The sequence below is a fragment of the Enhydra lutris genome, unplaced genomic scaffold (assembly GCF_002288905.1).
Source record: "Enhydra lutris kenyoni isolate GAN:26980312 unplaced genomic scaffold, ASM228890v2 scaffoldscaffold68, whole genome shotgun sequence".
Lineage (NCBI taxonomy): Eukaryota > Metazoa > Chordata > Mammalia > Carnivora > Mustelidae > Enhydra > Enhydra lutris.
In genome coordinates, this window is record NW_019154152.1 from 13223098 (window position 1) to 13234488 (window position 11391).

Consider the following 11391-nt stretch of genomic DNA (forward strand, 5'->3'; position numbering starts at 1 on the left):
AGAGGGAAGCAGGCTCCCTGCTGAGCAGAGAGCCCAATGTGGGACTCGATCCCAGGACCCTGAGATCATGACCTGAGCCGAAGGCAGCGGCTTAACCCACTGAGCCACCCAGGCGCCCACTTACTTTATTTTTTTAAGTAGGCTTCAAACCCAGCATGCAGCCCAGTGCAGGGCTTGAACTCACCACCCTGAGATCACGACTTGAGCTGAGATGAAGAGTCAGATGCTTAAACAATTGAGCCACCCTGGTGCCCCTCTTTATTTGTATTTTAAACATTATTATTAATTTTGAACTATATCCATACATTTTCCTACTTAAAAAAAATACTAATAATACAGGGGCGCCTCAGTGGCTCAGCCATCAAGTGTCTGCCTTCAGATCAGGTCATGATCCCAGAGTCCTCCAATCAAGCCCCACACTGGGCCCCCTGCTCAACAGGAAACCTGCTTCTCCCTTTCCCACCTTCCCTGCTTGTGTTCCCTCTCTTGCTGTGTCTCCATCAAATAAATAAATAAAATCTTAAAAAAAAAAACAAATCCTAATAATACATATATAAAGCTAAACAGGTCTTTGACTATTACCATCCGTCCCAGGCCCCTCCTGTAGGGGGAGCCAGTACTGTTGTGATGTATCCTTCCAGATCTTTACTGGAGAGAGTTTTGCTTTCTTTTTGTTTTATATATAGGGTATCAAATGGCACACACTGTTCTGCAACTTGCTTATTTCACTTAATATATCTTGGAGATCCTTTCAATACATATAGATCTATATTTTCTTTTGTTCCTGTTTTACTGAGAAACAACTGACATCACTGTAAGTTTAAGATACACAGCATGATGGTTTATATATACAATCAACCCTTGAACAACACACATTTGAACTGAGCAGGTCCACTTATATGCAAAATTTTTTCAGTAAAATCAGTACAAAATTGTGAATTTATTTTCCCTTTATGATTTTCTTTTGTCTAGCTTTATTCTTTTGTAAGAATATATTTTGTAATATATATAACATACAAAATATGTGTTATTCAACTATGTTATCAGTAAGGCTTCTGGTCAAAAGGAGCCTATTATTAAATTTTTTGAGAGTCAAAAGTTAAATGCAGATTTTCGACGGCTTGCGGTGTTGGCGCCCCAACCTTCATGCTATTCAAGGTATTGTGAAATGATTAGCATAATAGGTTTGGTTAATATCCATCATCTTAGATAGATACAATAAAAGGAAAAAAAAATTTTCTTTGTGATGAAAACTCTTAGAATCTACTATTTTTTTTAAAGATTTATTTATTTATTTTAGAGAGAGAAACAGGAGGAGCAGAAGGAGAGGGAGTGGAAAAGAATCTAAGCTGATTCCCCACTGAGCCTGGAGCCCAATGTGAGGCTAAATCTCCCAACCGCTAGAGCATGACCTGAGCTGAAACCAAGAGTCGGATACTCAACCAAGCCACCCAGGTGCCCCTAGAATCTACTTTCTTAACAACTTTTCCAATATATCATACAGTAGTGTAAGCTATAATTATATTGTCCATTACATCCCTAGTACTGACTTATAACCAGAAGTTTATATACACTTTGACCATCTTCCTTTAATTCTGCATATATATCCCCCATCTGGTAACCACAAATCTGATCTATGAGTTTGCTGTGTTTTTTGGTCTTTTGGGGTTTTTTTAGATTCCACATTAAGAAAGACCATATAGTCTTTGTTGTTCTAGTCTATTTTCCCTTAGCATAATGCCTTCAAGTTCCATCTATGTTGTCACAAATGGTAGTGTTGTCATTTTTTATGGTTGAATAATATTCCATGGTGTATATATACCATAACTTCTTTGTCCGTTCATCCCTGATCTAGTGTATTCAACTGTTGCAGTGTTCCAATTTGTTTATCCTTTCCCCTTTGGTAGGCACTTAGGTTTTTTCTAAATTTTATCTGCATTAATAATGAAACATTTCAGAGGAAAAATGACATGAGAAAAATGTGAAGCAGAAACCGTAAAATAAAACCACTATTTACATTAAAGAGATCTTCTGATTAGCTGAAAGCTAAAAGGCTTATGTATCTGAGAAGCATAGGATTTTTCATTTACATTATAATTTTCATATTCTTCGGGACATTTGATATGACCATGCCATAGTTTTGTTTGGTAAGATCCAGTGCTCACTAAATGATCTGGTGTAAAAGGTCCCATGCAGGATTAGCTATGGTGACCTACCTGTCTATTCTTTTCCACCAGAAAAATATTCTTTTCTCCATTAACTCTCTCTCTTTTTTTTTTTAAAAGATTTTATTTATTTATTTGACAGAGATCACAAGTAGGCAGAGAGGCAGGCAGAGAGAGAGAGGAGGAAGCAGGCTCCTCTCGGAGCAGAGAGCCCGATGTGGGGCTCGATCCCACAACCCTGGGACCATGACCTGAGCCAAAGGCAGAGGCTTTAACCCACGGAGCCACCCAGGCGCCCTCTCCATTAACTCTCTTAGTACTAACTGGCAGTAGATAGAAATTGACTAATGAAAAAAAATATTTTAGTATAATCTGCACTAAATTACGTATCAATCTTTCATTCTGGGAAAAATATATTTATAAAAAACAACCAGACACATGAAATATGTAAAAACAATATGTAAAAACAAGCAAATCATGCTGTCTTACTAAGACAATTAAAGAAATCTAATATAGATAATCCAGGGAGGGACTATGAAAATCTAAAATGGTGAAATATAATACTTACATTCTTTGGTTAGTTCAATGTATCTTACAAGTAAAATCTGAAAGAATCAAATAAGACAAATTCCTTTTCATCAGGTTCTCTAGGCTCTGATTTTTTAAACAGGAAAGAAAGAGGGAAAATAATTCTAGATCAAGGATATATCCACATAGGCTTTTTTTTTTTTTTTTAAAGATTTTATTTATTTATTAGACAGAGATCACAAGTAGGCAGAGAGGTAGGCAGAGAGAGAGAGAGAGAGAGAGAGAGAGAGAGAGACAGGAGGGAGCAGGCTCCCCGCTGAGCAGAGAGCCCCATGTGGGGCTCGATCCCAGAATCCTGAGATATGACCTGAGCCGAAGGCAGCGGCTTTAACCCACTGAGCCACCCAGGCGCCCCTCCACATAGGCTTTCTAATGGCCTCGTAGAAAACTTGAAGGAACTAATCAAAATTCCTTCAAGAAAGAAAAGATAGGGGCACCTGGGTGGTTCAGAGGGTTAAGCCTCTGCCTTGGGCTCAGGTCATGGTCTCAGGGTCCTGGGATCGAGCCCTGCATCCGGCTCTCTGCTTGGCAGGGAGCCTGCTTCCCCTTCTCTCTCTCTGCCTGCCTCTCTGCCTACTTGTGATTTCTCTCTGTGTCAAATAAATAAATAAAAAGAAAATTGAGCAGATAGTACAAGGTGTTCTCTTCAGTTTCCCCTGTTGTGAACATCTTGTATTAGTGTGGTACATTTGTTGTAATTGATCCAATATTGATCCAATACTATGAACTAAAGTCCATAGTTTACATATGGGTATTGACAAATACATAATGTATTGCACATTACAGTATCATAAAAGAATAGCTTAACTGCTCTAAAAATCCCTTGTGCTCCATCTATTCCTTCCTTTCCCCAGGTAATTTTTTTTTAAATTTTCTCTATAGTTTTACCTTTTTCAGAATGACATATAGAGTCATACAGTATGTAGCTTTTTCAGAATGCCATCTTTCATTAAGTAGTAAGTATTTAAAGTTTAACTGTGTTTTTGTGGCTTGATAGATTACTTCTTTTTGTGGCTTGATAACTTTTTTAAAAAAAAATCAATAAATAATATTCTACTGTATGGATGTACCAAAGTTTGTTTAACCATTCACCTACTGAAGGACACCTTGGTTGCTTCCAGTTTTAAGTATATTTTTAATTTGAAAAAATAATAGTTTCAGTGGAAGATGAAAGTCTCAAACACTTGTCTCCTCATCTTCCTGAGAATTTTTTAAATGAGAGTAAAGGTATAAAAGGACTAAACCCATAATGCAAAAGAACTGGGGAAGGGGTCTATGGGTACTGAGGACTAGATGAAATTTCAACATATTTCTGAAAGACAGAAAGTAGCATGAAACAAAGCACAGTAAGCTAAAACCCTATTTATCCCACTAACATCTACATTTGGTTCCAGCAATCCCACTCTGGGTATATGCTAAAAGAACTGAAAGCAGGTGGGATGCCTGGGTGGCTCAGTTGGTTAAGAATTGAAAGCAGGGTCTTGAGATATTTGCACATCCGTGTTCACAGCAGCACTATTCACAACAGCCAAGGGGTGGATGCAACCCAAATGTCCACTGATGAATGAAAGGATAAGTGAAGTATGATATACCATATTATTCAGCCTTAAAGAAGGAAATCCTGTCATAGGCTACAACAAGATGAACCTTAAACACATCATACTAAGTGAAATAAACTGTCATAAAAAGATAAATACTGTACGATTCTCTTTTTATGAACTATCTAAAGTAGTCAAATTCACAGAAATGGAATAGAATTGTGATTACCAGTGAGTGGGGGGAGAAGTAAAAGGGGACTTACATAACAGCTGGGTTTCAGACTTGTAAGCTAAAAAAGTTCTAGAGATCCATTTCACAACAATGTAATATAATTAACACTTCTGAACTGTATACTTAAAAATCATTAAGATGGTAATTTTAGTTTATATTAGTTTTTTCACAATAAAAAAATTACTAAATCTTATGTTTTGTCTTCAGGTTGATCTTCAAAATTGAACATAATGTAAACATAAGGTTAAGATCATCTAAATATTGTTCACTGTGAATCCCTGTAGTGGGTTTGGATAAAATTTGCTTCTGTTCAGGCCCACCTATGTTTCCTGAAGGCATTGAGATCAAAATGCATTTTTTCTTAAGCTCTGTCAATTCATTGTTCAAAATCATGCCCTGTTTTCATTTGCTTCATGTTCAAACCATAACCTGCTTACTCAGGTCTTCCTTCTTCCCTCCTTCCCTCCCTCTTCCCCTCCCTTCTTCTCTACTCTCCGTGGATAACTGCTTTTCTTTTTTAATGTTGTTGCCAGAAAAACATACCATCTTCACCATATCATTAACATCTTCCAGTTTTTTATTATTTATGGCATAGACACATTTCCTGAAGCCCAGTGTGGATCTAGGGCACTATGGTCATCTGGGATTTCTTTACATTGGGGTAATTCATCCATGTCAGTGCCAGTGTCCTCTTAAATAAAATGGTCAATTGGGAGCTCTGATTTGTGAGTTGGGCTTATTGTTCTGTAGACTTTGTTAGCACTAAGTACATTATTTAAACTTCTAAGAGAATAACTAAAACATAACTACTGAAATTTAGGAGAGATAGAGAATTGTGTAAGTGAGCTCTGAGTTTTTATAGCACATATTTGACAAATAATAACCTAAGTCAAGTACTACTGGTACTGGCATATTATTTAGTCTTTTGATGGTAACCATGAGAATAACTAAAAACAAACAGCTAAAAATGGCTTCTAAGGAGCAAATAAAAAATGAGAAGTGGTTAGGAACATTGTTTTCTATTATGTTCTCTTTTGTACTTTTTTTTTTAATCATAAGCATGTATTTCTTTAAAATAAATAAAAATGCTTTGAAGATGAAATGGTGGAAACTGATAAGGAAATGTAAGAAGTCTGGAAACAAAAAATAAGGAATTTTATTTCTAAGAAGTAAAATAAATTCAAACCCTTATTTATATGCACTGAATTTCTCAGAGGGAGAATGCTGTTGCCAGGGAGATCAAAGCAAACTGTTGATCTGCAAATTTAGCTCTTTAAAAAAAATTCCATGACATTTATTCTGCAATTACATCCTACTCAGGTTTAACAAAAGCCAATAAAATAGCTTTAAATGAAGTCCTTGAACCTGGTGTATGTCACTAACATTTACTAAATATTCAGGTTATAGAGTATAGTGCAGTGATAAGAAAACTAGAGTAAAGGTCAGGTTCTAATTCTAGTCCCAACTCTACTGCTTAAAAGTCATACATCCCTGGGTAAGTCATTTACCTTTTCTTAAACTAAGTTTCTTTACTTGTAAAAATGGGGATAACTACTGCCTGGCTTGCCTACCATTCAGGGTTGCTGTGAGTATCAAATGAGATTTAGATCATTTTACAAAAGCTTGAAACATTACACAAATAAATTCAACTATTAAGTACTAATATTTCCCCAAATTAATAAAGCCATATGTATTCCATACTCTTCAATGATTAAAGACCAAATTAATTAGAAAAATGTGAACCAAAAAAGGTAATATAAACTAGTATTGTAAAAATTGGATTGAACTAGGTGGCAGATAGACGCTGTGGTCCAGGCTCTACCACAACTTGTTCAGGTCTCTATACAATGAAATTACACTAGACCACCTTCGTAGATGTGCTTCTTGGATATATTTTCCATCACACAATGATGATTTAAAAGGGAATTCGTTCACCACTAGTTTCCTGGGCTATATTTTGCTTGAAAAAGTTTCACTGCTAGATATCGGAAAATCACTGGCTTAAAGTCTTTTATTTCTATTTTCAGGCATTTCATAACCCTAACCTAACCTAACTCATCTTTAGTTTGACATTCTATCCTTTCTCAACATAGACCTACATTTTGAGACCACAGTGCTCTACCTTCTATTTCTCAAAATGCCATGGCCAATCTCTGCCTGCACATTTCGTCAATCTATAGCTATTGCTCCTCCAACTGACTGAACAGTGCTGCCCTGTACTGTCCCACTCCCCACCCACACATTCACACACCCAAACTTGAGCAGTACTCAGTATCTTGGTGTATCTGTTTTCAAAAAGTTAAAATTTACAGTAGATCAGAAACAGGTAATGGTTGTCATATTAAAGAGAATCTGGCTTCTAGGCCAGTCAAGACTTGTCTATAATGTGATAGAATGTATGAAAACATTGAAAGAAAGAAGTAGGAAAAAAGTGGGAGGCTTTAGCCCTAGAGCATAGAACGGAAAGAGCACTTTAAAAGAGTCATCTGTGCATTACCTGGAGAAGGAACATCTTGAACCTCGGACTTGCTGGGTTCCAGTGGTAGGATAGTCCCATCATAGAAATGGGACTTTTACTTATTTACTTTTTACTTATTACCGGCCAATGCTGTTAAACATTTAAGCATGTATCTGAATCCCTGTGATCTGATTTCATGATTACTATAAATCTTCTTAGTCTTTGACTTCCCTTATGGTACGTCTAGCAAATACCCTGACTAGAGATAAATCCACTTATATTACATCTATACCCTAAATTAATAAAATTGCATTCTGAATTCAGACATCAGTTTCAGTTTCTTGAGGAGGGTCAATCCATCCTGAGACAAGACAAACTAACAAAGTCTGAAGGCATAAAAACTAAGGGTCAGATAAGGAACTACAGTAAATTAAACAACAGAATGCTACCGCACAGAAACTATGTGGGGTCCCCCAGACTGCCCCAATAAAAACCCTGTCTCATTGCATTATTTTCTTTTTAACACTTACATACACCTTTATTCAAGGCCACTAAACACATACTGAAGCTCTTCTATGACCTGGTCTCACATACCTTTCCAATAATTTCTATCTCTTACCCAAAGCTACAGCAGAAACAAATGTTCTAAGTACACCAAGTTTCTATCTCTGCTTGGAATAGCTCCTCTCTATGTTGGCAAGTCCAAATTTTAACTAATTCTGAGAGTTTAGCACAAATAATACTTTTTTTCGTAAAGACTTTTCTAAGTACACCACCCTACCACAGCTAAAACTAGCAATTTTAGTGATTTGGGCAAGCAGAGTCATTAAGAATCAGCCACATTTTATAGGTTCCTTTTTTTCACTAAAGAGATATTAATCAGGTAGTAAACTCAGTTTCTGTTCTAATAGACAATATTTGTTGTCAGCGTGTAATATAATAAATGCTGTAAGTTTGATCTATTATTTCACATTTCTGCACTCTAAATTTCAGTGCCCTGGGATATAGCCTAGGTTAACCACACTATCAATCCACAGTAAATACACCTTTTTTAACCAATTAAAAGTATTATTTCCCATATGAGAGGGATCAATTACTTCTTATTTTTATTAAATAATTATTAAAATTATTTAGATTTATTCCCCGGGCAAAGGCACTTACTACTTGCTCCCTTTGTGAGCTTTTGTTTCATTTTCCCTTCTATGTTCTCTGAAGATAGAATCCTTATCTATTTCATTTTTGTATCTTCCACAGGTTTTAGCTAGTATTTTTTTTTTTTTTTTTTAGCTAGTATTTTATATAGAAAGGGTACTTTAGGGGCGCCTGGGTGGCTCAGTGGGTTAAGCCTCTGCCTTCAGCTCAGGTCATGGTCTCAGGGTCCTGGGATCAAGGCCCGCATCGAGCCCCACTTTGGGCTCTCTGCTGGGTGGGGAGCCTGCTTCCCCCTCTCTCTCTGCCTGCCTCTTTGCCTACTTGTGATCTCTCTCTCTGTCAAATAAATAAATAAAATCTAAAAAAAAGAAAGAAAGAAAAGAAAGGGTACTTTAAATATAATTTAAGAATTTCTCTTCCATTTTCAGTGAAGGTTCCCCCTCAGTCTTTTTAAATGTATCCCATGTTATAAAGTCTTCCTTGATCATCACAGCCCACAGGTCACTCTTACTTTTGAATTCCTATAAGGACTGCCTATAAATGTTTAATTGCCACAAATATTGTCCCAGTGTTATTTTTTGTGTTTATATGAATTTTATAGTCTTTTCATATTTCCATATATCCCATATCTAGACACAGCATAGACAATTAATAAATATTATTTCATTCAAACAATCTTTAAAAAAATCAAAGACTCGTTAGGAAAAGCATAGTCAAAACTGACACCGAAAAAGAACAAAAGATCTCACCCATGGCAATGAAAACAAATTCCTATTGCTGGGATCAAAAGCTTTGACATACATAGTAGTTACTAGTAAATTAAATTGTGTTGGAATTCTACAAGTGTTTTCAAATTTCATGAGTCCTCTTTTCAGGGACACATAAGTGCTCAAAAACATTCATTTCCTGAAAATACCAATGAAAGCAGATGGCTTTAAACAAAAACAACTAACCTTATTAAACATATAAGATTATCATTCATTCGCAATTTGGTAAGGTTTCCATGCTGAAGACATTTATATAGTCAGTTTGTAGTACATTTGTTTTTACTGTATGCTAAGCATTAGCTCTTGTACTAAGCTATCCTCGGGCAAATGGCTTTAAAGTTACTTGCTTTTTACACATTCTTATGGTAATTAATGGGATATCACAAATTCTGCACACTTGACTTAAAAAAATATATGGTCAAATCCTATAAAGGAGTTATTTCTTTAATTTGATATTTGAACCACAACACTCTCGAGTCTTCCCACTCCAAGTGTGGTCCACAGACCAGCAGCATTGGTATCACCTGGGAGCTCACCGTTGAGGCAGAATCTCAGACCCTACCCCAGGCCTACTAAATGTGAATCTCCATTTTAGATCCCCAGGTGATCTGTAAGCACTTTAGGGTTTGAGAAGCACTGTTTTACACTCTAGAGGAAAAAAAGAATGTCGGAGATGCCTATGAACAAGCAACAGTAACTTATTATAATTGCTTATTTGTTGGTCTTATCTGCTAACTGAAGGCTTGTTGAGGTCAAACCCTTCTATTTCCTCACCAGTAGTATTCATCCCTAACAGGCTTGGAAAATATTGACCCAATGCTCAATAAATATTTTTTGCTAAATATATTAATGACTGAGCAAAGTGAAAATAAGACTTTTTCTGAAAGCAAATCCTTTAGAAAATTCTTGTGTACATGGTTTCACATACTGCCATACTAATTCCTTAATTCACTATTATTAATTCCATTTAAAATACATTGCCTTCTCTACTTCAACAAATGCATTTAATGCACTTGATAAAGCAAAAGCTTGGATCATGTTCTCCTGTTGGAGCCACCAACGGCCTCTTCTACAAGTAAGAGAGCTGAATTTTAATTCTGGCTTTCACAGATCCATCACATATGCCTGCACATGATGAAATCACACCAACAACTCCGAGGGGGTGGCAGGAGTAAAGGAGGAAAAGGAATGGGTAAAGCAAAAACACTTCCATATCGGGAACATCAAGTGAAACCATGAAAACATGATTCTTTGAACAGGATACTTCCAGAAAATAACTCCCGGCAAGAGAAATAAAGAGGCAAAGGAACGCTTACCTTTCTCAAGAGCAAAAGGTGATACTAGAGAATACCAGGGAGTGATAAAAAACCAGTGACTACCTACGACAGAAGGTGGAAACACACCAGACCAGAAGTAAAGCGGAGAGCGGTTAAGGATATCTAAAAAGGATACCAAAAACCACTTTCAGGTTTGCAGAGAAGGAAGTCAAGGGAGGAGAAAGGAAATAGCTCTATGAAGGGTTTAACTTACGATGATGATGATAATTATAATTATTTTTTATGAGAGAGAGACGACGTGCTGTTGAAGGGCAGGGAGTGGGTGAGAAAGGGAGACTGCAATCCCGCGCACTGCAAAAAGAAGAGAGACTACTGGCAGCCCTGCTCAGACGGTCCCGGGGAAGCGGCCCAAGCATAGGTGGGTGGCAACGCCCGGCTCCGCTGGTCCCCGCCCGGTGGTTTGAGCCATCTCCTCTGCAGCCTGGCGAGCACCGGGTGGGGACGGGAAAAGGCGGACTGCGTATGCGAGGGCATGCGGGAGGACAGGGCTGATGCCGGGCTGACCAGGTACCCACCTTATCCCAACGAAGCCACTGCCCGATGGCCGTGTCTAGCTGAGGATCCCCGGTGTGGTAGGGGGCGTGGAGCAGGTTGGAGTTCAGGTCCCCTTCTGCATTTTCAGCCATGGCAGCGAGACTGGGGTGTGAGGGCCTGGGGGGCCGCGAAGACACTGGGTTGGGGGGGCCTGAGATGAGCTCACCAGGGTTCTGACGCCCCCTCCTCACTGAAGGGCATCGGAGACCGACCAACCGCGGGGTGTCTGAGCCAGCTCCTGCTGCAGCTTTGGGGAAGCAGAAGAGAGGGGGATGCGGCTGCCCGCTCCCACCAAACCAGCTCCGGGTCTTTTTCTGCACGAACCGACTGAGGCGGTCGCACAGCGAGAGAACAACAACAGTCCCAGATGTCTGGGTCGTGGCCGCCGCAGCCGCCGCCACCGCCGCCGCCGCCGCCGCCCTACGCCCCGCCCCACCTCCCGCGCCACAGGCCCCGCCCCTTCCCGCCCCTGATGATTTAAGTCGCTGGGGCGTGAAGCCAGAGCCAGAGAGCGTGCTCGCGGTTCCTCTGCAGAAGTGCGAGCTTGGATCAGCGAGGGTGGTGAGGGGTTGGGTTGTTTTTTAATTTGCCTCTTGCCTCGCGTCTTATCCTTGTTACAG

General features: G+C 38.7%; 1 protein-coding gene across 1 annotated transcript in view; it reads right to left on the minus strand.

Annotated features, from left to right (window-relative positions):
• LOC111159470 (phosphoglucomutase 2 like 1) overlaps positions 1–11153 on the minus strand; it is a 49653-nt gene extending 38500 nt beyond the window's left edge. Inside the window, exon 1 of the mRNA XM_022521977.1 lies at positions 10753–11153. Coding sequence (XP_022377685.1) covers positions 10753–10863 — 111 coding nt within the window. The 5' untranslated portion in view covers positions 10864–11153. The remainder of the gene's footprint in view (positions 1–10752) is intronic.
• Positions 11154–11391: the final 238 nt, after the last annotated feature.